This window comes from Amblyomma americanum, chromosome 5, assembly GCF_052857255.1.
Source record: "Amblyomma americanum isolate KBUSLIRL-KWMA chromosome 5, ASM5285725v1, whole genome shotgun sequence".
Taxonomy (NCBI): Eukaryota; Metazoa; Arthropoda; class Arachnida; order Ixodida; family Ixodidae; genus Amblyomma; species Amblyomma americanum.
The window spans coordinates 186,766,262-186,793,847 of NC_135501.1; the positions used below are offsets into that span (position 1 = coordinate 186,766,262).

The following is a 27,586-nucleotide window of genomic DNA, read 5'->3' on the forward strand; positions in this document are numbered from 1 at the left end:
GAGCTAAAAACTAAATCGTAACGTTAGCAGCGCTATTATTGTGACGTTTATCACAAAATGTGGTGACGGCAAGTGACGGTTGTTTCTGCCAGGCCTTGTGCATTGAGAAAGGGACACAGGTGTAGGACATCCCGTAAAAACGAGGGAGGAGGGCGCAGGGTGGCAACCAAAAGAAGAGAACGCGTTACCGTGCCGGATCACCCGCTCCGTGTCGGCGCTGGGGAGCTATCGCGTGTGCCGGCCCGATCGTCCCATTCATTCTCGTCTCTACGGTACGGCGCTGTCGCAGCCGCCGTACTCGCACTATGCGCCGACGTTTCTCGCTGACCAAACCCTGCGGCCCGAGCTGACGATTCCTCGACGAGTACCTCCTGTTTTTTTTCTCGTGTGTCGCGCGAGTAATTGGTTTCTCCGCGACGACTAAACAAGGAGCCTGAAGCCTGACGAACGCCGATGAAGGAGTCGACAGCAGCAAACCACGATCGTCGCTGGAGGACTTCGTACAGCCTGGTGATGCCCCAAGTGCGCTACGAACACCTTTTAGCCGGCATTTCTGGCGGTGTCACCTCGACACTAGTGCTGCATCCGCTCGATTTGCTCAAGATACGCCTTGCAGGTGAGCCCCTGTCCTACCGCATTGCTTGTTATAATACGTATACACTTGCCTCATATTCTGTTCTCCCTGGACGAAAAAAAAAAATTGCATGCAGCTTTTTTTTTTTGTCGTGCGTTCCTTACAGTGCACGGCATCACAAGGAAATTGATGCTGGGATGCTTCGTTTTTTTTTTTTTCGCAGTACTCTCTCCGCAACCCTTTTTGTAGTGCTCGTAATGTTTTTGCCACATGCGCATGGCGGTATCAGTTTTCTTGGAGCCCGGCGAATCTTTGCGCGCGCTTGACCGATCGCGAGGCTTTCATGTTCTTTGTGCACGGTGTTGGTAGTACCAGTCCGATCTGGTTCTAACTGGTCCCTGGACCGGTCAGTGGAATATTCGCGGGCCATGGTCGCGTGCACTACCGTGAAGACACACGCGCGAACACCACGTTCGCTGCGCGTGCAAGTGTGCGAACTGTGTCACCCGCTCTGCGTGCGCGTTAGCGCGACCAGTTTTAAAAGTGAGTCGGCAGGTATAGAGAAGGTGGCCTTCGTTGTAGTTAAGAAGAAAAGAAAATGGAGGCCCGACGGTGCACACTGAATGACGCGAGTGAAGGGCACCGCACATCGTTGACACCGTTTCATTCATTGTTGCAATCCTGACTACCTCCGGCACCAACCTAACTCTGTTTCCAATTTTCAAACACCGTATGTTATCAGTGCTGCATTATAATTGAAAAAGTACTGCAGTAGCTAGTGCTGGCTCCAGTTATTGACGCAGTAGGAGAATGCAGCAGACGGCTTTCGAGACAGACGACAGCCGGTTCACACTCGTGCGCCACCGCAGGAAAAAAAAGTAAGCTGGCTGATCGGCGCGGGTTTTTGCCTCGGGTAAAAAACAAAGGGTGAAAGGAAACAGAACGAAGGGTACGTGTGACCGCCGAGAAGGGGGGGACCGGCTTTGAAAATAACTTCCCCGAAGTGCCACAGACCTCTCGGAGCGAGCGAACTGCTTGCTACACGACGGCGGCCTCCGCATCCCGTTGCGTCATCCCCGCTTCCATTCTCGCCTGCTCGCTCCCGACGACAGCGGCTTGCGACCGTTGCTGCCAACAGCAACGCGGCTGTGAAGCTAGCTACTTTTGTTGCTCACTGTTCCACTTCACCCCCCTATTGCTTCCTAGTGTGTATTTTTTGTTCCGTCGTCGCACGTGTCACATCGCGGGAGATCACCCTCGCTCGCGTGGGATTCCGTTATCGCGCGCTTCCGTCTGCGTCTGCGGACCTTACCTGGAATTCCCCCAAGCGTACAAAAAAAAGACTTATTGCGCAGCTTTTGCAATGGTTATCAGTGGTTTTCCGTGTTGCCACCTTTGTAGTTGCACTGCGATTTCGTGCGCTGAACTTCCTTGTCGGTCACGTCTGGTGACACCGCAAGGCAATGACCGAACTTTTTTTTTTCTTAATTACCGTAACGCAGATGCCCATGTTCGATGCAGAAATCTGCTTCAGTTGCCCCAGTGCCGAATATCTGCGATAGTATGGCGGCTAGCGATAGTGTCGGCCCCTACTGTCCCGCTGAAAAGCAACGCGCGCCGCTTGATTTCCGATTCGTTCCGCGTCCGCGCGTAGGCACAACGTCACTGCAGCATATTCCTGCGCTGTGGCATTTCTGGCAGCTGTTTTGCAGGCAGGCGCCATCACGAAAAAAAATAAATATATATAACACAAGCTGAAATTTCCTCTGTGCTGCAGTGTGAATTTGGCAGCGCGCTTTGCACTGGCTGATGCTCCGGGGGGCTCGTCGCCTGTTTGCCTGCTTGCACCATCGACCGGCTATTGTGTTTTTGTGCGCTGTTTCATTCCCCGAAAGCGAGGGGGACCTTGGCTCTGATTCAAGGTCGGGTCGGCGAGCCGCCCATGACGTCATTGTGACGTCACTGTCGTCTTCGGCAGCTGCTGTGCCTGTCGCGGCTTGCTTTGGCGAGAGGGAGGGACATCGACTCGCGTGTCGTGTTCGTTCTTTGTTACGATGGCCGCCTTGGACCTGTCGCGTGGCGGGGCTTATCGCAATCGCTCACGCGGACAGTGCCGCAACGCTAATCGGGTTCTCTCGCGCGCGTGACGGGAAATTTTAATGGAATTTTTTTTTTGTCCCTTCTGCCCGTTTTTTTTTCTTAATTGCGAGGTGCCAGTTACGTTTACTGCGTCTGTAGAGGAAACTGATCGCGCGACTTTTGACGTCACGCGGTTTGTTTGGCGGTAAGGTCTCGTCCTAGATTTGGCGATAAAAATAAACTCGGAAAAATTTTCAAGAATAACAATAAATCTTCACCACGATCACACCACGCGATGCACGAAGCCTATGGTATTCTCTTTAAGGTTAGATGTCACCAGATTAGGCTATTTTTTAAAAGTCGTTAGCCTTTTAACTCCGAGGGCTATCAACTTGATTGCCATCATTCAATAGTGCTGCACGAATAGTGAATGTGCATGGTGCCGTGTGTAGCTTGAAATCCATTTTTCCTGTTTACAGCTTAGGACTAATCATTGGGGGTTACTGAGCAGCCTTATTGAATACATATGGCCGTTAAGAAATGCAGGCTGCTAGCATTGCATGCATTATGACATGCAAGTACCGTGCCGTGCAGCATACCAGTAGCACAGTCTGCAGCATATATCTTGGCAGATCTTGTGTACACGACAGATAGTGATATTGGTGCCCTCAATACTTGGAAGATGTCGCACGGATAGCAAGGGTTCTCTTGTGACATAGTTTACAGGCCAGATATGTGCTGATCTGAGCCTTTTTAAGCTCTGTGCTGTCATGCAATCCACCCCTGAAGCCATGTGGACATGCTGAAAAAAAAAAAAACTGCTCTCAATATGCAGTTTTAGTTCTTACGGAAGTATTTCTCACATTTCTATTGTCTTGAGCTATGTTCCTGAATATTAGTGTGTACAATTCTGACTGTAATGGGCTGCAGCATTTAACAAAAACTGTGTTTCAAAAAATCAACACAAGACAGGTGTATAATAAATTATGATGAGGCAAGTGGTAAACGGTATTGACTTGTGACAGGCATGCGATATATCCTTTGCATGAAGAAATCACTCTGGTCTTGCACACATAATTATATAAGAAGGCTCGAAGTGTTGGATATTACTGAAGGTGAAGTTAGGACGTGGAAAGGGCGCCTGATATTAGATACAAAGTTCAACACAGCCGTTGGGATAGTTGGTGCATATTCAATGAAATCAGCACTTGCCTCATCGCATTCTTCTCTGGCCCCTTTGCTGAGTTGTAAAGATTTGTGAAAGGGTTGGGACGTAGATTGCCTGGAGTTATTTCTTTGCACATTACTATTTCTTGTAATGTAGAATACTGGCATTGTTCCCTTGCAGCCATCAGAGTTGCCATAGTGCAGTGCGATGCTTGCCTTGTGTCAATGCACTGCATGTTTGTGAAGAGTGAATTTCCGGTCTCTTTTGCCTGTGTGTTTCTGTTGCATCCGTCGGAGAACACATCGCTATGTCGTTTGAAAGGTGATATGCCTTGTCTTATCTCATCCTCCCTGGCGTTTCAGTGAATGATGGCCAGCTCAAGAGTCGGCCACAGTACAGGGGCATTTTCAATGCTGTCTCGACGATCATCAGGGAAGAAGGCATCCGGGGTCTTTACCGCGGCGTGGCGCCTAACTGCTGGGGAGCTGGCACCTCTTGGGGCCTCTACTTTCTCTTGTAAGTGATGTCTTCATGGCATTTGTAACATCTGCCAGTATTTTTTTTTGCTGTTTGCAGAGGTTTGCTGTCAGAGAAAAAAAATATAAGATAAAAAGCAATTGGGGGGCATACCTGCCGCGGTGGCTCAGTGGTTAGGGCGCCCAGCTACTGAGCTGGAGTTCCCGGGTTCGAACCCAGCCACAGCAGTTTCCAGAGCCCTCCACTACATTATTCCAGAGCCCTCCACTACATCACCTCTTTCTTCCTTTCTTCTTTCACTCTCTCCTTTATCTCTTCCTTCAGGGTCCACCTTCAGGGTTCAGGTGTCCACCAAGGTGTGAAACAGTTACTGCAGCCATTATTTTTCTCAAAAAGAAAAAAATCCCAACAACACACTTGCAACCAGTTGAGAACCATTTAGTTCCTTCCAAACATTGTTGCTATGCGTTGTAAAAAACTTTCAGTTTCAATGGTGCAGGAAAGTGGCAGTACAGATAAAAGACAAATGGAGTCTCAAAATAGCCTTCACGCTTTGTTATCATGACAAAGTGAACGTCATTTGGTGGACATCAGCATTTCCAGGGAGCATTGTTTTCATGACTAATTTTTCTTTTTAAAAGGCATTGTCTCCTTATCTTTTGCTGCAGAATTTCCCTCCTCTTTATCATCTTCCACTCTATATGTGTTTAGCTAGGGTTGCTGTGGATGCATTTCCCATTTGAGTGTATCGGGCAGTTCGCTACATTGGATATGCATGGTTTATGTCCTGGAAACCGAATTATTGTTGCCTTTGGGCCAGACCTGGGGCTTATTCTCTTGCAAGAAAACCACTTGACAGACATTAAGATTAACGTTCACTCTTCTTCTGGGAACAACTGGTCGTGCTCTGGCATATCTTATTATTCCACGATAGTAGGCTCATGTGCTTTAGTTAAGGACTCTGTGCTGGTGCACTTAGCGGCACAATGTCAGGACAGCTGCTGCTTTGTCAAGCCGTTGCTAGCCGTGAACAATGCTCTACGCCTGTGCGCTCAGCTGTGGTGTGTTCCCTCACTGTTTACAACAGAGGCGCTCCTACTTCGGGGACACTATTACCGGGGTAGGCCCCCTGCTGGGCATCAATTTGGAGGCCTGCTGCTTGCAGTGACGCATTGTTTTTTTCAAAAGTAATTACATCCGGCAGGGTCACTTGTGAGCTTTTTTTTTTTTCTCTTTCGTAAGCTCACCACCTCTATCACGAATTCCAACCACTTCACTCTTGTTAATTGAATTCTGCATTACAAGTTTTGTGTTCTTTGATTCTGAAAGCTTAGCAGTATTCATGCTAACATTCTTTTGCCATTTTAAGTTTGAATTCTTCAGATTTAGTTTTCTGTTGGTCTGCTATCTTTTTCTGTTTACTGTAAACAGCATTTTTGCTCGCCTGAATCTACGGTATGATGTTTTACACTTTTATTCATTTGCTGCAGGTTCTGGTAATTTTGTTGAAAGCCGAAGCCAAACATTTATTATCTGTACATGCCATATGGAAAGAGAGAGCTGTGTGTGTCATGTTGTTGCTGTTACTTTGTTGATCTTCAGCAATTACTTATTAACATCTGTGTGAGAATTTAGTGGCCAGGTTTCACGCGTTCAGAACCTAGTGGGAAATGACAGTCCATTGTGATGCCTGGATTTGTTTGAACTCTGCACTTTTGGCTGAGTGGAATTCGTAATTTACAATGGGCCGTCCCTCCGCCCATTGATTCGTGCAGCTACAATTCCATCAAGACCTGGATGCTGGATGGATCCTCAGACAAGCAGCTTGGTCCCGGGAGGCACATGATGGCGGCTGCAGAATCTGGTGAGTTGATGTGCCCCATTCCGTAATGTGTGCCATGTGCACAACATGTCTTGCAGCCGCCGCTGTGGCTCAGTGGTTACGGCTGCTGACCTGAAATGAAAGACGCGGGTTCGATCCCGTCCGCTGCGGTTGAATTTCGATGGAGGCGAAATTCTAGAGGCCCGTGTACTGCGCAATGTTAGTGCACGTTGAGGAACCCTAGATGGTCGAAATTTCCATAGCACTTCACTACGGCGTCCCTAGCCTGAGTCGCTTTAGAACGTTAAAAACCATAAAACAAATAGTTTTCATGAAATACTTTCCGGCTCTTTTCGTGAAAAAAATTGTTTATTTTGTCATTTAAATGCCCTACTTAAAAGCGTTACAAGTAAAACTAGAGTTCTTGGCTTTATGACTTTTGCCAGAAGGCAGTGGCTTTTGCGGCTTTATCAAATGTACACCTCTAATCCAGCATTTGTTTTTTATCTGCCCTATCTTTTTAAGTTGGTTTATTATTTTTACAGCAGGCATTTCTATGATTAGGAAAGAAGCCGTCACGTAGCCAGCCTGTCTCGCAGTTCTAAGTATTACTGTTTTATCACTTTCCTCCTGTCCAGTGTTATGTATGCCCTTTGCTGTAGCAACTGTCTGCATGTGTTGCGTTATACCCACCAGTGAGCCGCCAAAACCTAGCGTGCGTCTTCAGTTTCCCTGTGATAGACATAGAGGGGGGGAGGGGAGGGAGGTACTTGTCAGGAGGCTGGCTGCTGCGTGTGTACAAAGTTATCTCGTTTGACCTCCGCGGTTCTCAACATCGCGTGTGAAATGTGCCACTTGAGTTCTGTGTGTGTGTGTGTGCGTTTTTTTTTTCTTTTAATTTATCTTCCGGTATGCTGCCTTGCAAGCAGCCCGGGAAGCTTAGAGGAATCTTCCACACTTATCACCGTGTGCCTACCCCACATTGGTTATCGCGGCTTTCCTGTCCAAGTTTTATCTGCATCTTTGGAAGAAGCCCTGGGCTAGAGGGAAGACCCTTAGCACCGTGTAGCACACTTTGTTAGGTCGTGCATCACGGGTAGTTTCACGTGGTCGGGCTTGCATCACACACATGTGCAACTTGACACTTGATCATTGCCAAGTTTGTTAAAATGAAACATTAATTTTTTTCTGTTGCTGAAAATGCTATTTTGTAAGATTGTCTTGAATAGTCCTTGAGGACATGAGCAACAAGGTAATTTTCCGGGTATTGCTCCATTCCCTTTCTTGCAACTGGACATCAATCAAATGAGTTTTTGTTGTTGGCAACCTAAACTAAAGCACAAGTGGTTGCTTATGTCACTGGTGACATCGCTCGCCGACATTTTTCAGGGAGCTGTTCTTTTTTTTATGCGTTTAGTGTTTCTCTTTGCAGGAGACCTTCGTAAATGCTAATGTAATGTGCCCACGTCAATTTTGAAAACAAAAAAAAAATGGTTGCGTGCATTGTGTGCATCTGTTGCGAAAGCTGATTTAAGAGCGTTATCTTATCGGGAATGCCTTGTGCTGTGACGTCAGTGTTGCCATTACATAATGCTGATGGAACTCTTACTCATGCCTGCTTTGTTTAGTGGTAATAGTTTGCAGCTCTGCTGTTTTTTTTTTTAGCAGCCTGCACTTCTTTAGTACATGTTGCTGGAATGGAACGCGTCGCAGAATTTTATGATTAGCACAGCTTGCCTTTTATGATTAGTGCAGCTTGCCTCACATTTAAGCTTATCACTGTTGCTTATGATCATTTCTGTGAATTCTAACCTGGGAGCTTAGGGAAGAAGTTTATTTGCTGTATAGTGACGTGACTCTATTTGGTCCCTGCACCAAAGTGTGGCCAAGCATATGCTTGGGAAATAGAATCTGATTTCTTGAGTGGAAACCTTGATAGATAGGTGAAGGTACTGCTTCTGGCCCCAGGACCGTGGGCCACACAGTTTTTCTTCAGCTTTCAAATCTGCTCTTGAGCAGCCATAGCGATTCTCCACTTTGTCATGCAAACGTGCTCGGGTGCAAGACAACTTTTTTTTATGGGGAGGTCTCCTGAAGCTTACTGGGCCAACAGATTCAGGTGATGTGACGACCGCTGTAGTCACGGTATGTGTGCACATGCGTGCAGGATTGCTGACACTAGTGATCACCAACCCAATCACCATGGTGAAGACTCGCATGTGCCTCCAGTATGCGGACCACCACATGGATCTGCCAGCTACACGCCGTTACTCGGGCATGCTGGACGCCTTTCACAAGGTCTACAAGTACGAAGGGGTGACCGGGCTCTACAGGGTGAGCAACATGTTAAATCTAGCACTGGTTAATTTTATACATAACCTGTGTCTTGCATGGGTTTGAACATGGGAAGCTCTCTGTTAAGCCTTTCCTTTCATAGTGCGGTCACTTACCCTATTGCTAGTGCAAAAAGTTGTTTTATGGAGCATGCTACTAGTGTGGAACTAATATATGCTGGTCATTTGATGCCTGATTGCATATTTTGGTTGTGTATTTATCAGATAAGCATATTGAGTAGTACTTACGGCTTGTGCACACACCACTTTGGTGGTACTATACCAACAAAATGTCTACATCTTTAGGTACCCTTGCATCTGTGTAGCAGTTTATTCATTAACTCAAGTCTAGTGCATTTTTTGGAAACAGAAAATGGAAAACTGGTAGGCTAGCTTGAGGGCTAAAGAGTTGGAATACAGTGGTATTTATATCTCCCATGTCATCATCATTCATTACCAGCTACCTTTCTGTGCCCTGTGGTACACACTAAATTTGCTTGATCCTCAGTATGAGATGTTAAAACATTATTGCAGTGTTTAATGTACACAAACCTCCCTGAAAAAGAATTTTTTTCTACAACTTTCCGCGCCCAAATTGCAGGTGGGCAACGAAGTTGTCACATTCTGAGCATCATTTTTTTGTTGTGAATGCAGGGTTTCGTTCCGGGTATGTTCAACGTATCACATGGAGCACTGCAGTTCATGGTGTACGAGGAGATGAAGAAGGCCTACTCCAGTCGTTTCAACATCCCTCCACAGGCCAAATTGGTACGCACTGTTTTTCCAAGTGTGTGTGTCCCTGTAGAGACTTCGCTGCTTAATGAGAATAAAGTTGCTATTGAATGCATCATCTTATTGCTAAATTTTGATCTGCATGTCATAAATGTGCTTACTAAGACTACACTTGCCATCAATAGGTGTGTTGAAATGTGACCTTTACACCGTGTGCTTTTTGTTGTTCTGTTCACGCCGCGGTGGCTGAGTGGTTATGGCGCTTGGCTGCTGGCACGAAAGACGCGGGTTCAATCCTGGCCGCGGCGGTCGACTTTCGATGGAGGCGAAATTCTAGAGGCCCATGTACTGTGCGATGTCAGTGCACGTTAAAGAACCCCAGGTGGTCGAAATTTCCGGAGCCCTTCACTACGGCGTCCCTCATAGCCTGAGTCGCTTTGGGACATTAAACCCCCATAAACCAATCCTGTTCACGTTTGAACTGCTTTACCATTCTTATTTGATTTTGTTGTCATCAGTCAGCCCCGCACTTGTGGGTTTGGCGAGTCTTATTTTCATAGCTACTACTGAAATGTTGGCTGTAAAGTCTTTCATATGATTGGAATCTGGGAACGTGTCATTGCCAATGCGTTTGTTTGCCACAATTTCTGCAGGGCACATTAGAGTACCTCACATTCGCCGCACTATCCAAGCTCCTCTCGGCCAGCGTCACCTACCCGTATCAGCTGATGAGGGCACGTCTTCAAGACCAGCACCAAAACTATGAGGGTCTCAAAGAAGTGGTGAGCAGGACGTGGCGGTAAGGGGGCGTTTGTACCTTTCGGCATGTTGCTAGCGGCGCGTGTCCTTCCACAGCGAAACCTGTTACACGGAGCTCAATTCCGTGGTGCCTCAGGTCACTGGGCCTCTTCGATTATCCACCTTTGGCTGCCCGTGGGTTGCCAAAGCACAGAGCCAGGCGCTCTTTTTTTTTTTTTTTCTCGGGATGCTCCGCGCTCTTTCGGTGGCTGCCCAGCACGCGTTCGTTTTTCTCTGGCTGGGCAGGTTCGGGCATCCAGAGTCTCCAGGACAATTTTGCGCTGGCAGCCCTCGGGCAACTGGCATATGAGAGAGAGAGGTGATACGGTAGCGGGAAGTGCGCATGACCATTTTTATATGTACTAGAAGGACCGTGGTTCTTCATACGATGTCTTGTTCGATCCCTAGCGCGATGCAGGCACTTGCTCTGACTAGAACACAGTGCATATCGTTTGTGTCACCTGCAGTGATGCCTTGTGTGGTAGTTCTCACTGTTTATTGGTTTTCCTTGCATGTGTGTGATGGTATGTCGATCATCTCACCACCTCGCAAACACAAATGCTCTCTTCGTATTACGACCGCATAGTTCTGATTCACAAAATGTTTCGGCTGTTAGTTTCTTGCGCCCGGCTGATATTACAATGGTGTTCGAGGCCTTTCACGAGAGCAGCCGCAGATTCCAGCTCTGAGTACACGCTTAGACGCATGCATACATGCATGTGGTGAACGTGTTTGGCTAGGTGTTAGTTGAGTGCAATACAAGAGCGTGCTCTTCATTGCTTTCTGCGCACTGGAAAGGTTTGATTGATTGAATCATGTCTTTTATTGGCTTAGCTCGGCTATGCCAGGATGTACGTAGCGAAAGCTAAGGCATAGCTTGGTTAGCCTTGGTTAATCTTGATTCCAAGTCCAGGTTAGTCTGGTTGTCTGGCTAGTTGTCGCGTGGTTCGTCACGTGTTTGGTCACGTGCTGCGGTGCGACCACGGTGGGAATGCGAGCACGGCAAAACTGCGAGTTCGTGGCCAATGTAGCTTTTGCTGCAAAAGCCCTCACAAGTAAATTGCTCAAGGCATCTGTGTGGGCACATATATGTGGCCACACAGTTGTCACGTATGGCAGCCAGGACGAATGCTGATTCGATCGTTGCCTACTGCCAAACAGCTCGATGCTCAGGCCTTCTGCCACAAGTGCTTAAAGTACCTGAGAAGTACCGTAAGCATTCATCACCTCGCGATTAACTCATTAAAGAAAAAGAAAAGTTTCCAGTGCAGATCATCATGCAAGCACGCGCAGTATGTGAGGCGCCGACACGCAAGGCCAGATTGTAGCGCCTTTCATTCAATTGCTAGCCCTCTGTGTTAAAGCAGTAGCATTAAAAATACAATACGCGGTTTAATTTATACAGTACACCTGCTTGCTCTAGATGAACGTTCAACCAGGTGATGTGCGCTTTTGTCGAGATTATGCGTGCATTCCTTGCCAGCAGCAAAAGCCAGCGGGTGACAGACTACAGTTGAGCAGATGTATCCCGATTCTGTTCTTACAGTCCACAGGAAGCAGTTCACGAACATAGAAATCGTAACGACCACAGCAGAGTCAATCGCCATGCAGGGTCGATCGTCTGCGGTCATACTTACTGCGTAGTAAACAAATACATGATAATCCGAGAGTACGGTGCGTCGTCTGATGAGCAACTCACGGGCAGTTTTTTCCTCCAATGTGACGACTGAAAGACATTAGATTGCGATTGCTCATAACAAGCTTTTGAGGTTCTCTCGAAGCTATGTATATGGGTGCAATCGTGATCAGCTATTTTTTCTCTCACTCTGCAACTTCTCTCTCACTCTGCACTCTGTAACTTCACATTGTTGTTTTCAATCCCAAGGAGCCTATTTATGCCGCACCTCGTGCGTAGCAACGAGACGCTGCAGAAAGCTGACCTACGGAGAGCATCTGCCCTTTGTGATCCGTGGTTGGCTTGCCGCCATGATTGCCGACAGGCTGGTTCCAGTGGCCGCCAGCCCATGTGATCGTGATGCGCTTATCTGTCAGAGGCGAATTTTCTGGTAGCCAGCCGGTTGCCCGAACGCAGTAAATCGAAGAGGCCCACTCGCGGACACAGTCAGCAGTGCAGCAGCTGGTTGCCTTCAGCCACATATATAGAAGTTTTTTGCTCAAGAAATCATTTGGAAATTTCTCGGTAAGTGCTGCTGTTCATGCAGCACCATTGCTGGTACAGTCGGATCCTGCTACAACGAAACTCATGGGACACAAGAAAAATTTCACTCATGCGGAAGCTTCGTTTTCGTGAAATTGGACAGAACATTGACAGAGACGGTTCATGAACTATGTTCATTTTCTAAATATCTGTCAGCTTTGGTCCTTTGCTGTCTTGAAATCAGCACCGCGGTGCATTTTTTGTGGTACTCCAGAAATATTGGTCAATAGACATATTCACGTAATAAACGCACCCGCTACACTAGCTATTAAGACTACTCTTTTTTTTTTCCCCATGCTTTAAAAAACCGTAGCTGCTTTTGTCCTGCGAGAATCCATACTAAGACCACATTGCCTGGAGGCGTTTCGGTATGGACTAGGCGCACGTGCACTCACGTCACTGCGCGTTAAATAGGAGCCATATGCACCTCGAAATCTAAGCTTCAATCAGTTTTCCAGAAATGAGGTTGCTCTGATTGTTCGAAGACGTTTTGCAACGCGTGGTAGGAACATACCGGCTGAGTGTCATTCTGTTGAGACTCCGCATAGAACCACTGTACACTGCCATTTATGCAGCAGTGCCTGTACTAGGTCAATGTCTAGGTGCACCAGACAGGGGGAAAAAAAACATAATCTCGATGTTCATCTGCGGCACAAAAGTGAAACTAGTGTGCACCCTAGCCAGTGTCAAGCTTCTTGCAACGACATGCCGCCCACCAGCATGCCGGACAATTCCAGACCGTTGTGCGCTGCTTGCTTGGTGTCGTTAGGCCTAACGTGCTCTGCATTGAAGTTTCAGAAAAAGCACTTTGAAACTAGCCACTGCTTATTGTAAAACATTCAATGTTTCCATCAATTTCCATTGACACGATAACTTCACACTGAAATGAACGCAGAACTGTGGAAGTTGTCTTCGTCAGCCCAGAAAGCGAAACAGCTGAAAGCCGCCTTGCACCAGCAGCCGTTATGCGCAAGCCTGTAGTTTGAGCCATCGGCAAAAAAGTGCCTTAACAAAATGTCTCGCATCAATACACCTTTATTTCTACATAAAATTCAGTAGTCATTGATTGCTTCATGTGAGAAATTTCCGTAGCAGTAGCTTTTTCTCGCAGTTCTTCCGAACGGTGCAGTGTATGCACGCTCTCTGATGAACCAACATGTTTTTCAGGACCCGCAAGATACCAACAGCCTCCGCCCAACGCACAAATCAATGAGAACTGAAAATAAACGCACTGTGTACATGCACGTGACAGTGTAAACCAGTTATAGGTCCCCCAAGACACTAATAACGGTGGCGGCATGACCCGTGATGTGTGCACAATGGAAGCAAAAGCAAATAAGGGAGCATATCATAAAACAAAAAACATTCCGTTGTACCTTCTCAACTGATGATCATAACAATGAGTATGATGCCTTTAGATTTTGGTCCAATGCTAGCACACTTGCTCCACCACTGGAGCGAACGGCACTAGCATCAACCTTGCACCACAAGTAGCACTACAGGACCAACATGGCCAACACAGAGGTTATGGCTATGTACTAGATAGGCAGTACACACCACTCGTCATTGCCAAGATGCTTGAGTAGCAGCTAGCCAGCACTGAAGCAGCTGGCTGCAACACACTTCCACACTTCAAGCGTTTAAAGATTTCTCTGTGTCGTTCAAGACTTGATATCATTCCAGCTACCCTACTTTCCTACTCTAAAATTAGTTCAAAAGAGCAGTCGAATGGTGACGCACTTGGTGGCACAAACCAAAACTGAATGGCCCGCATTTGATTTGCGCTGCATTGATGCAACTTCTGCTCAGCTCCACACCTGCCAAGTTGAAGTTATCTTTTCGTCAGGATTTAGTGACCTTGTGACTGCTTACCTCTGACTAATGGCATAGAAGCTTCAGTCTTGTTCATAACAGGGGCAACACACATGCTGAATGACGGCTGGGGAATGTTGGTTGCTGCTCTGTTTTAACCGCTGGACAAAACTCATCTTGTCATTCTGAGACTGCTCGTTCGCTTGGCGAGGTGCTTTGTTGCGAGCAAGTTGTCAAATCGACTTGCTTAGATGGACTGTAAACATCACCATAGAGCCATAATTGTGGAACCTGAATGGCCTCAGATGCATTGCGAAGCAAGAGAGCAACACGCCGGCACTACTGGCAGATGGTGCCACTGTACCTCCTAGCGCCCAATAGTGGCCAGATTTCAGAGTCGATCACTAACAGTCATTATCACCATATCTCTGGTGCCATTCAAATTAACTGAAGCGCAGGTGAACTTCTCTAAATTAACAAGTCACTCTGTAGAATTGTGTATACATTTGACGAGGCTGGACAGGGCAATGAATTATCCAGATTTCTGAATTAACTATGTTTTACTGCACAATACTGGAAACGTGTAGCCTAACGCCTGCAGACCATGTGCCTGACAGCATCGCAGAGGCTTCATGAGGTGGCATGTTGCCATTCCTTCTACTTTCCTCTAGTTTCTAGTCTGCCCACTGTCTTAACAGGAACGAACTAAAGTGCTTTCCTGCTACAGTGGAACATTAAGACTCCCACATGATTTCCTTGGCTTCATAACCTGTTCATTGATTTGTTCTGTTCTGGTTATAATGTGTAGACCCTATTCACCATTAGATTTGGCAGGCAGCAGGAGGCTGCTGCATGGCAACCCTGTACTAGCTCCCCCACCCTCCCACCCACCTCATTCGCCATGCTGTTGCGAAGTTCGAAGCAAATCTCCAAATGAGGTGCGCTCGGGGGCCGCTGGACAAAGGAAGGCGGGGAGGGGGCAGCACATCCCATTTTTCTAATTTAGCCACCACGGTGACTCAGTGGTTATGTAGTGCTTGGCTGCTGACTCAAAAGACGCGGGTGTGTGGCCACGACTCAATGTGACCGCCATCGTTTTGCGCACCATGGTTGTCTACATAGGCGCACCGTGCAATTGACCTCATATGAATAAGCTCTATAAAGAAACTGAAAAGCCTATGCAGCACGGTAACGTGGAATTATTTGTAATGGCCTCTTTGTGGAACTGAGCAGTGTGAACTGAAGCTCATATGCCATTGAAAGTGTGTTCTGCTATGAGATCGCATAAGAAGAATTGCATCGCTCTTTGTTCTTGCCAACACTCTCAACTGGGTCCTCTGGTCAGTACTGGGAAACGGTGCCGTAGATCTTGTTGCCTTGGTAAATGCTACCAGTTGATTTGCGTGCTGGGCTGGAACTCTATGCTATCGGAAATTGGCTTTAGCAGCAAGGTGGAAATTAAGAAGTAGCACCGCCTGTTGTTTGCACCAGCAGTTGTGCTGGAACGGTGTGGGGTTGTTAGCATGCCAAGCTGATCATTCACGTACTGGTGAATGTTGTCACCCGCTTATGTGTCAATTCATTCAAACCGTGCAGGTACGAGGGCCTGCGGGGTTTCTACAAGGGCGTGACGGCCTACTTCCTGCACGTGACACCCAACATCTGCATCGTGTTCCTCATGTACGAGAAGCTGGCACCCGTGCCCGAGGACCGCTCCTAGTGTGCCCCCCCGAATGAAGCAGCGGCAGCAAAGGGCTACGCCATCTGCGATTCACTCGAGGCTGACCGGGTTGCCAACACCATGGATGAGACTCGCTGAGTGCCGCACCACATCCTCAGAGAGGCGGCTTTGTCATCCTTGCATGTAACGGACGCGGCTGCACATCGGTGCAGGCACAGGTTCTTTCTTCAGTCTTGCCGGGTGCAAACTCACTCTTGTTATCAACCTCTACACATGCATTTTGTTGACATACGCAGACAGTCATTCTCTACTTTACATCCATAGATCCCTGGGAGTCCTCGGACCCCTCCTGGTGCAGCGGTTAAGCGATGCGCCACTGCCTTGCGATAGCAGGTGCCCACAGTGGTGGGCCATGTGCGGCCAAGGTTTCTCTTCCAGAGTGAAAAATCATTAATTTAACTGCCACCTGCCACGGTGGGCAGTTTGTTCACTATCCGATGTGCAAGTTGTGATGGCGCCGCAGGATCACATGACCTAGGTAGGCCACCTGCCTCCTAAGTTGATCTCTGGGGACCACTTGCCAGATCTACGCCCGTGATATTTCGATCACAATGCCGACACCGGATTTTCTTGTGAACGGGGCCTTTGACGCTATCGCGTTAACACCAGTGTGGTGCATTCTGCTTTCGCTCCTCATGCCATGAAAGTACTACTAGGCTGAACCTATTGATTGGCCGCACAAGGATGTCTGGCTGCACAGTTTCTTGGCAGTCGCGGGGATGCAGGCCAGGATTGGAGATGTCCTACTGGTCCAACAAACATTACAGTGTTGGTGCCAACGTGCCTCTGTCTTAGCTAATGCTTAGATTATCACTTTGAAGAGGCAAAGTTTTAGTGGTTATTGCACTTTGCTTGTAGATAAGGGGCCATGTATAAATCCACTGTGCTGAAAAGTCTCCATGCACTTTGTTATGGCTGTGCACATTGAGGTCTGAACGAGATTGCAAATATCTTTTTTATTTAACTGCAAATAAGGATGCAAATAAGCATGTCATCTGGCAAGACTGAAGAACCTTAAATTTAGGCTGGTGGCACGTATACAACTGGCCACTATTTATTCAATTGTCATTTCATCCTTGACACTTTTGCCTACATCCTTCCATCTGCTTTTTTTCTTTTTGCATTTGAAACGCTTTGCTGTTCCCTTTTTCTTGCAAGCTTCCTTCGCTGTTGTGTGCACTCATAAATGTTCTGTTACTTTTTTCTTCTTAAGACCACTGCTGTGTTTAAATGTTGTTGTTGTCGTTGCACTAATTCGCCACATTGCGCCTCATCCACGGTGCTTGGGTCGTTTGCTCACCACCTGTGTTTTGCTTTTTGGTGGCTGTTTGCAAAGAGTCTTTTTATAGGCTGTAACCACTGAGCTTGCTGTTCAGTGTGTGCGAGTTCTTTATTTCGCACTGTTTCATTGTTGCGATCAAAATCGCTGAGAAGCATGCCTGTGCAGCCTATTGCAATGGCAAATGCAAAAACTTGCAGGACACTGCTGTGCTGTACTGAGGAATTCTTGAATGCGGTAGGCTTTTTTGAATAGGAGTCCCCCCCCCCTTTTTTTTTCGTACGCCCCTTTTGTTGCGCATGAGAAGTCTTGGCGATCTAGCCAATCATCGACATGCTCCAAGACTGCACTACCACCACGTTCCTAGGTTGTTGTGATGGCGTTATATACCTTGTTATTTATTGTTCGAAACTCATCTTCCATCATCCACAACTGCTGTGCTTCTGTAGTATTTTTTTTCTTTGCCACAGATGTACACCTGTTACATGTTTTTAGTCTGCACAACATCTGAGCCTCAGCTTGGCTTGTGCGCGGTGTGCATGTTTACGAAATGGGTGTTCCTTGAACACACGGGGCTTGTCAAGTTTGTATGGTTTTTGGAAAGAGGAAAAACGTTGTTCATATGTTTTATTTTTTTTATATACATATACCGAGACTGTGATAAAAACTCCTGAAATGGTTCGCTTGCACCATCTCCGGAACTGAAGAAAACCAAAGCTTTGTGAGAACACAAGAGATATTTTATTGTTTGGTTTGCATCAGGCCATCTACTGAGGCTCTGAAGCTGTGTTCATCACCCGTCGTTCATCTTTGCAGCTCACTGTTTGTAAAAACAAAAGGGAGGTTGTGGGAGTATATTTCTCTTTTTTGTTTGCCTCTGCAAGTTGCTGTGTGAATTGTGATTCTTGTACAGAGCCATAGGCAGCACCATTAAGTGGCAGGCTGTGTAACTCAATGAAATGTCTTTGGAAAGCAAAGGATCATGAATGATGAAGACATAAAAGTGTAATATTTTTTTCCCATTGCCAGTTCATGTAACTACACTCATTATGTATAAAGGAGCTAGTTCACATGCAAGACTGCCTTGTTTGTTACTTGGCACCAATGTGGTGCCGATCGCTTGCAAAATGCAAGGTGTACCCTCACTTGATGGCATCAACTTCGCTTTCTTGAAGCTCAGTTCTGGCCATTAGATGCATACAGTATGCTTTATATAATTTTGAACTGCATTATAGAAGCTTTCAAAAAAGGCTCATCTCTAACCTATACTTGTCAGTTTTTGAAAACAGGATTTGAATTGAGTTTGTGTCGTTTTTTTTTAACGTTGCAAAAAAAAAAATATGCGGCGATCGCATATCATGGCAGTGCATGATTTACTGCCCATCACTTAAGCTTATTCTTGCATAATGCATAACTGTGCATAATTCAGTGCAGCTTGTGTAGGACTGATGTGTTGAAAGGGACATATAGATGTTAGCTCCTTGAAGTTTGTTTTTAGTAAAATCTGATAGCTGAACCAGAAAAGATGCTTTCATTGCTGAGAAATTTGGAGTTAATTTTTCTCCTGCCACACAGATTCAGACTGGTGACATTGGTGACAATTTGTTTATACAGAATTTGTTTCATGTCTACATTTAGTCGATCCCAGGTATATATCAGAACTCTGAGAAGATCGTGAAATAGTTTGATATATCAGTAGTTCATATCAGTAATTCCATATATAAATCATGGAAATCGAAAATCCTGTCTATAATCTAGAAGCAAGAATATAATGTACCCACACTGGCTGCATGCTTCTTGCAGCAACGTATCACTCGCTGGGCCTACCCTGCCTACCATTGAAGCAGCAGCAACCGGTACTTACAGCCAACTTGACACCATCTTCATAAGAGGCCTCATCCTGTTTCCAGCGCAATATCAAAAGAATAATTTCTCATTAAAATTAAAACATCGTTGGTTTCTGCAATGCCTTTGGCTGTGAAGCGAGCAAAAGCACACCAGGCGAGGGCCACCTCGATCATTTGGTCAGCAATGTTGGCTTCACCGCATGACAAGTGGGGTGCCAAATGATGCTGCCTTTTTCGCACGACAGCGGTTCTGCGTAGAAAATGGGCACAAGATTGAAGGCTACCCACGGGTACACCCAACGCTCACCTGATTGCATGGTTTTGCAGCACTAGCTCTGCCAGCAGGTGTCGAAGGCAGAGCAGCCGACCCGGCTTCGCGCTCCAAAAGTGGTCTCTGAAGTGCTGTGCCACTTGCAGAGGTTCGGCGCACTGTGCGTTATATCGAATGTTCCAATGTATGAGAGTTGGATAAGTGCGAATGGCAGTGCTTTGCTTTTGCATGGGATTTTCAAGGGGATGTTTCTATTGCTCGACACAACAAATCGATATATCCGGGACCGACTGTAGGTTGTCTTCAATGTGTGATAAAATTGTACTAGCAGTACCAATACATATGTTGCTTAACAGTAAGACTCGTGAACATTTTTTTTTGTTCTATCCAAGAGGCCTAAAATCGTACCTGATGACGATGGAGTGTATAGTCATGCAAAAAAGTTTGCGGGATGAGGATTGATGCAAAAAAATGCGACTGATGATTTACAGATTTACCGTGGTTAGGCCAAATGCAAGTTGGGTGCGCTGGCTTTTCGGCTTTTGCTTCGGTTTTGGTTTCAGTTTGGGTGTTGGCTTTCAAGGTTCTCCTCTTTACATTCATAGATCGCTAGCAGTCGTCGCAACACTCCTGGAGCAGTGGTGCAACAGTTAGGCTGCCCTGCGATGGCAGGTGCTGTCACCGGTGGGGCTTGCAACATCCAGGTCAATCTCACGACCAATCATTAAGTGAACTGCCACCTGCCACGACGGGCAGTTTACTCTCAACCCGGTGGGCAGGTTGCAACGATGTCACGTCACGTGACCTTGGTTGTTCAAGGTCAAGCAGGCTTCAAAGGTTGCTGAAATCACTTGAGTGCCGGCTTCACTGCCAATGCATTTTCTATAGTTGGCCATAAAGCCTGCCGGCAGGTTGCCGACAACCTGCCAGAGGCTTCAGACAGACAACGGCGAAATCGGTGCTAATGTACTAAAAATTTGTTCCTGCATTACTTCACTAGTTGTTCAGCTGGTATTCTAGTGGAAGGAGCACAGTGTATCTCCTCATTCATTTATGCTTTTGTTCACCTGCTTTAACCCCCTCCCCCCTTTTTTTTCTGTGAAACCGCATTCTTCAAATATTTGTCCACAACTGTGCACTTGAGGAAACAGCCAATTTGGCAACGCATATCTCGTCTCTCATTCTTTTTCCGCTTAGCTCCGTTTTCAGTGAAAGTAGCCTTTTTGTCATGAAAAACTCGGAGACTAGACACCAAATTTTTGGTTGCATGTTTTCTTTTTTGTAATAACGCGCAAGAAATTAGTATACATGAATCAGAGTCGTGATATTCGCCTGTGACCGCTAAACAATATATAATCGAATTTTATCTCTTGCCTGTTCTGGTTTGAACAGCCAAGCGATAGCTAAGACGTCAAAGGTTAGTATACGTCACACGAAGAATGAAAAACCGCGACATAATCGCTGCTTCGTCATTTTAATTCACTGCAGTGCTAGGCCAGCCTGTCTCAAGAGCCGGAATTGCAATGAATAAAGGAGTAGCGCTTGCATTGCAGTTTTCTTCACGCATCGCATGACCTATACTCACCTTAGACATCGTAGCTATTGCTCAATTGGATGTTGAAACCGAAACAGGTGAGAAGAAATTCAGTTATAAATTATTTAGCGGTCTTAGGCGAATGACACGTAGTCGTCCGTGTAATGTCTTGCATATCATTAACAAGAAAACATGCAGCCGAAATTTGGCGTCTATACTCCTTCAGTGACAAAGAAATGACGCTACAGACTAGAAGCTGGGTGGAAGGTGGGTACATGTTTCCTTGAAAAGGAAGTTCTGCGGTCACTGCAGATTCAGGTCTGGTAAGCATGAATTCTTGTCTCTTCTGGTTGAACGTTCTGATTGTGCACTATGTTGCAAGTGTCTATGGCACTGCTGGTGAGTGCGATAGCTCGTGCACCTCTTTAAACATACACAAAAATATTTGTATTTTTGTTTACTGCAGTGTGTCAGTGTGCAGCTGTAATGCAGGAAGTGGCAACTTAGCACACCCTGTAAGGTTATGCATGCAAGACCAGTGCATAGTTTGAAGTAATACGATTCAACCCACTTACGACAAAACACGTTGGAACAGTACAAATGTTACTGAACAACTGGGTCACTGAACCCAGTGCTGAACCAAACACATGCATGTAGACTATCGTCACAACTGAAGCACCATTTTAGGTAGAAAACAGCGTGAAGGGACGGAAGACCGAACAAGGGAACACACAGACGAGCACTGTGTGTTTCCATCCACACATCCATTCTACTACAGTGAAGCAGCATGTCTCGGAGGAAAGCAGTACTATTCTGTCTGAAAACTTATCGTAATTAACATATGCCTTGTTTTTCTGTGTATTTATGTTACCAACATGGCAACATGAACTCGGTCATGAGCTCCACGATGGAATGCCCTTTTTATTTCAATGCTCCATGCAACGCTGTCAGTTAAAGCATTTGAATCGCGGTAGTGGTAGAAGTGAACTGTTAGTCACTTATATTTGGTACAGGACTGCAAGTCCTCTTCATCGTAAATAGTAGCTTCACAAGCAAAAGCTTCATTCAGGTTCGTACGAATGATGCAAAGCCAGTGAAGCTTTCGCCAATGAAGCATAGCCCAAACATCGGCCCTCACTGAACAAAGATGCATCAGCGATTGAGTTGCGTTTGCACACAAAGTGGTGGCAAAAGAAAATTCCGAGTAGCTCATCGACAACAGAATCACTGAATGTGGACTTGGTACCCAGAGCGGCGATGGTAACCAGGGCGACGATAGCCTGGGGCGGCCTATACAGGCTGCATCCGTGCAGGAAGATTTGTGACGAGTTCTTCCCTGCTTTTGTCTTCTTGAGAGAGTGACGACATATTAATGCATTAGCTTAAAACCCCCATGTCAGAAAAAATCTCTGTCCATCTGAAGCCTCAGTTGGCAGGTGGCAATGTGAAGAGAGGTTACCCCCCCAACCCCCACTTTCAGGGGAGAGGGAGGGAGAGGTGAAGAGCGATCGGGTGTGTGACAGACTGGATCGCGCCACCCGTTCGCATGTTCTGAACCCAGTGGTGGTAGTGGGTGAAGAGGAATCCGGTGTGTGATTGATGGACTGGATCGTGGCACCCGTTTGCATGTCCGGGGGTACACTGTTGCTAGCACATATTCTGCCACATCAATCACATTGATCGCCTATATTTTTTTTTGTTTATGAAACACCAAGTAATGCAAGCTCTTGTGCATTATTGGTGAACTGCCTACATTTGCCTTTTTTTCCATGGAACCCAGCTAATACTGGTGTTACAACTAGGGGCGTGCGAATATCGTAGTTTTTAAATACAAATTCACTATGAATATGAAGGGGAGGAGAAACGTTTACTGGGACCAACGAGATTATTGATCTTGCTTAACTGGTCGAGTGGGTGGGTTTCTCATTCCAGGACTCCGCTGGCCATGGCTGCTAGACGAACTTGCTGGACAAGGGTTTCTTGTCCCGCCAGGGTATTGCTTGACAGCTGTACATCCCACCTCAAATTGAATAACTGCTCAGTATGAAAAAAAATTTTCAGGAAAGGGTAAATAGACAAATGTTGTCCTGAACTTCTTTTTTTTTCAAAATCACGGTTCTCGCTACCCAGATTAAATAAAACGACTGACTGGGCACCATACAAATGAAAAAAGCATGTGTCTACAGAAATGTATGTTGTGATTACACAGCATAATAAACGCAATCTGTACGATGGTCAGGAAAAATAAGTGACAAAATGAAATTCATCAATTGACACAACTGGCAACTAAAATACCATGACGAGCAGTAAAATCTTGTATAAAGTCGTACTCCAACGGACCAGAAAAAATGTGCAAATTATCCAAAAGTAGAGTTATCAAATGCCCTCACACCACAAAAAGAAATTTAAAGAACAGGTGAAAATGCAAAAATGCAGTGATGCCTGCAGGGGAGGCTCCATAGCACAAACAGTGAAAATCCTGTGACTGCAGCATGCAGTTTCGGTGCAATGGGAAAAAAATGCAGACGTAAGCGAGGAGAGCGGCGACACTGCTTCTAAAAAAAAGCTACTAGCGACGTGCCAGTCTGCATCCGAAAGCGGCACACAGCTATGGTCGGACGGCTGGCAAATGCACGGCCGATAGCCTCTGCTGCCGCAGGCTGACCGTGAAACTATGTGGCTGAAATTATGCGGCCAGGCTATATTTTGTTCTAGCGATAGTTACCCTCCTTACGTCTTCACGCCTGCCGCTGCACCGTGTAATGGTATTTGCTTCGCCGGTGATACCTCAACTTGGCCCACATTGGGAATCCCATGCAAAATTCCGCAAGTAGGTTTTCCTCCATATCATAATTGACCAAAAGAGAAGGCGCAGCCAGCAGAACTCTCGCAAAAAGAGCTGTAAAGGTGACAGGATGAGTACCATAGGTGTGGGCTCGCGTGCGTTTTCGAGTTCGGACTGTTTGAAGTGTGTGATCTCAGGACAGACATGATTTATAAACAATGGTGCCTACTAGAGAAACCACTTGCACTTGATGGGACAGCCACCCATTGCAGTAATGCCACAGGTTCCAAACAGCAGTGCACTCATGACCATTGATGAGCAGGCATTTATAGCTTGCTACAGCCACAGAAATTGAAATTAAGGACTAAATCTAAGGAAACATGAAGGCCACAGCTATGCAGACCTGTATGTCCATGCGAACAAGGTAATGGGAGAGAATAAAGCACCTCTGGACATGGCACAATGCTCTATTTTTGGTTCAAGGCAAGTTGCAAGCTGGCAACCCAAGCTAGTCCTGTAGCATGCTTTAGTGACCATCTGCAGGCTGAAAGTTGGAGTGCAAGAACATATGGAAAGCTAGTTGGACGGTAATCACGTTCACAAATAATGCGACAACAGAACATTTATCATGGTTTCCAAAGCTAGATTAAGCGTGGTTGAAGCAATATAATGCAACACATAGACGGGAGCAGTGCGTCAGCTGATTAGCACTGCCATCTGAGTGAGCCTGGCATTTGTGTCTCCCGGCATACTGTAGGGCACAGCTCCAGCAAACATGACGACAGCCTTTGCCTCTAAACGCAGCTCCTGCCGCCTCTTGTCCGCTTCTGGCCCCTTCAGCTCCTTATACTGCCCGTACAACAAGTTCATCACAGCCAACAGAACGTCGGCCAATATATGCCGCACCTCCTCCGACCTTTGTGAAAAGGCTGCCACACTCTTGTCAACAAGAGACGGGTGAAATGGAATCAGGTCGAGCTTGTGGATGGTGTCCAAGGCGAGCACAGGCTTGTTCTGGTGAGCAAAGGTGAAGAACGTTCCTAAATCCAGCAGCAGAAAGAGGGCTGATAAGGCTTCTGCCGATGCAGTGCTACCTATGTCCCTGTAGCGAGTGGCAAGATCCATGGCCAAGTTTCGCAAACATTCCCAAGGTGGCCCCGATGCACTGGGCACATGCTGTGCAAGCAGTTTGTTAAGAAGTCGGATGGCATCGTCATGCTTCGTGCACAAGTCGTAGAGAGATACTGCTTCTTCGTAGAGACCCCTATTCTCACAGTCCCGTGCCACAGCTTCAGTGAACTGCTTAGTGTCAGAGAGGAACAAGTCAACAGCTCCTGGCTTTTGGGAGCCGTCGGACTCGGTCTTGCCGAGCAGGACCTCAAATTCCTTGGTCTCCAGCACGAGTTCACTGATGCATGCCTTAAAGAGGTTCTCACCATGGATGCCCTTCAGGTTCCGCAAAAAGTAGTAGTATCCAACGGCCGCCCGTGGATGTGTCACCTCAAAATTTCGTGTGTAGCTGATCACAAGACGCGCCAAATTGAAGCAGTAGCCATAACCAGTTGGTGCCTTCGAGACAAGTGGCAGCTGTACGGACGCCGATGGCGTCAGAAGTTTCTCTTCATATAAAACAAGCGCCACATGCACGGCGTGGCAGCGCAGTTGCTCCATGCGAGCCAAGAAATCCACAGCATGCTCAAACTGGCCTGTCAAGAACAGAACCCGGAAGTACAGGTACGGTTGGTGCACTGCGTCGAAGTGGTTTTCGCCGTACTCTTCCAGCAACAAGTGCTGCAGCTTGGACAGGGTCAGCCGATTCCGTGCCTGCTTCTGCTGTTGTTCGTCCGGTGCAGGGTCTTCCACGAGGCACAGCTTGAACCAGAGGTAGTCCTCGCACGTCTTCAAAACAAGCGGGTGGTCCTGTGTGCCGTCACAGAGGCCCAGGATGCACAGGACAGCGCGCTTGAACGGGTCGTCCAGTGAGGCACGCACGGAACGAATGCACTTGTTTTCATTCTCGCTCCAGGTACGAAGGTGACTGCGTTCGGAAGCCGCGTGTGCCTCCAGGTAGGGGAACAGCTCGCGGGCGCTGCCTCCAGCGTTCCGGCTGACCTCAACAGCCGCTCGGCGGTCACCGCATCGCAGGCAGTAGTAGATTAGAGCCCACACGGGTCCGGCACCCACTTTTGCGTCCCATTCCACCTGCGGCATATTGTCATGAACTTTGGACATTCTGAGGAAGCCCGCAACCAAGTCGAGAGCGCCTAAATCGCCACCGATAGCAGCTCTGCCATCGTCGCCTCCGGTCGTCTCCGTATGTAGTGGTAGCCCCCGCATGTAGCGGGCGTAGACTCGCTCCAGGTACTTCCGGCACTGGTTCACCAGGGCAGTCGAGCGCTCTGCTCTGCCCAGCGGTGCCTCCAGGATCGAGCAGACCATGTCCCACATGTCCATGGCATTCCGGTCGTTGACCTCCTTGGCGACGGCCTTACAGCGCTCCGCGAGCTTGGTCCGCGTGCAGCCCTTCGCGACGCTCTCGTTGTACAGGTACACTTCACGCGCGTATGCCACCTCGGCGGCCGACATGGTGCTGCGTGTCTTCGGATCCAGCTGAAAGGTGGAACTCAGTAGGCTCGCCTCGGCCGCGGTGCTCACGTCCATGACTTCGCTCGACGGACCCACCAGGGAGTCGAGCAAGCGCTGCCTCTCGGACTGCCATTCACTGGAGAAGGCGTCCCAGCTGAACTTGTCGAACTCTTCCTGCGTCGACTTGGCTGACTCGACGAACACGGACTGTATGGCGTTCTCGCGTTCGTTACGGAGGAACGCATGGATGTCAGTCTCGCGCACTTCTTCGACGGGCTCAAAAGTTGGCGCGGCCGTTAGGCCTTCCAGCTTCTGCGAGGCCCGTGGCAGGTCGTAGCCCCGTGAGCCCAGCAGGATGGTCGCCTTGACATCGTTCGTGTCTTTGGACGAATGCAGGGCGGTCCGCGACCATAGCTGATGTCCTTCCTCGACGATTTGCTTCAGGTTGCGCTTCACTCGCGGCAGACCCGTATCGTCGATTTCGGCGGTTAGCTGGTCCGCTTGCTGGAGCAACTCTCCAAAGCCAGCGCTATCTTCTTCCATCATCGCCGGACTGCTAAGGTGTCGCACCCTTTCACGCAGGAGGAGAGTCGCTTGTCAACTGCAAACAACGCAGTTTAATTTGTCGAGTTCAAATGAAAAACAGCGGACACTGACGCATGCCGGCCGAAGTGCCGGCTTCCGTTCCGTGCGGTCGAACACATTTCGCGCGGACGGGGCGGTCTCTCGCTGCTCTCACGTGACTCTACGTCGCCACGTGACCGCTTGGCAGGGCAACGGGCGCGAGCGTTGTACGGGTGTCGTCTGCTTCCACCGTGGAGTTATATCTATGGCTTCCAAGCTGCGTGTTGCTGCAACTCAGCCTTCCTGTTTTAGTGGAGACTACGCTCAAGTTCATCTTTTTTGTAACAACTAACTTACCTTGCGCCACCGTATATTCTAAACTTTCGTAAACTCTTGACGGACAACAATGAATAGTATACGGCCCAGGGGGGTTCGCTTGCCTCGTTCAACATCCTCGCTACTCCCAAGTTCTGGACATCTAGGTGTGCTAGGGAGCCCCACTAAACAGCTTAGAAGGACACTCCTTGGGCTGCATACTTTTTGACGGGGGCTACATCTCCAAAAGTTTAATAACACTTAGACTTATAGTAACCTAGGCGAAATTTGCGAGGTTCAAATTATTCCAACGTTGTTATAGAGTTCTTTGTTTGACTCGCATTTACTTACAAATTAAACCACTTCAGCTGCTATTGGAAAAGTGTGCTTTGCCCAAAATTGCATGAAACAGCCACCCGGCTGACTGCGACTTTTGCAAAGAATCTAACTGAAGTTTTGAAGATATCTCTAGCCTTATTCTGGCGCTAAGATTTGGATGCATGAACAATATACTTCACATATATTTTACAGGCACGTAAAATGTTTGTTGTTGGTGTTCTGCTTTGAAAAACTAGCGATATGACATTCCTTAGGCATGGGTCGTATACATTTAGACGGGAAAATGCTTGTTTTTAATCGAAATAAGAAGCG

General features: G+C 47.3%; 1 protein-coding gene and 1 pseudogene across 2 annotated transcripts; one reads left to right on the plus strand and one right to left on the minus strand.

The window, feature by feature from the left end:
- The first annotated feature begins 115 nt into the window (after window positions 1-115).
- LOC144133216 (solute carrier family 25 member 32) lies at window positions 116-18,110 on the plus strand. Its single transcript, XM_077666110.1, has 7 exons — window positions 116-616; window positions 4,184-4,337; window positions 6,074-6,162; window positions 8,288-8,454; window positions 9,108-9,221; window positions 9,839-9,984; window positions 15,610-18,110. Exons 1-7 carry the CDS (start codon window positions 454-456, stop codon window positions 15,731-15,733), a joined length of 957 nt encoding a protein of 318 aa, XP_077522236.1. The 5' UTR covers window positions 116-453; the 3' UTR covers window positions 15,734-18,110.
- Window positions 18,111-21,581: 3,471 nt separating this feature from the next.
- On the minus strand, window positions 21,582-26,750 carry LOC144133215 (nuclear pore complex protein Nup93 pseudogene; annotated as a pseudogene). The gene has a single exon (XR_013315008.1). The product of XR_013315008.1 is annotated as a nuclear pore complex protein Nup93 pseudogene (transcript).
- Window positions 26,751-27,586: the final 836 nt, after the last annotated feature.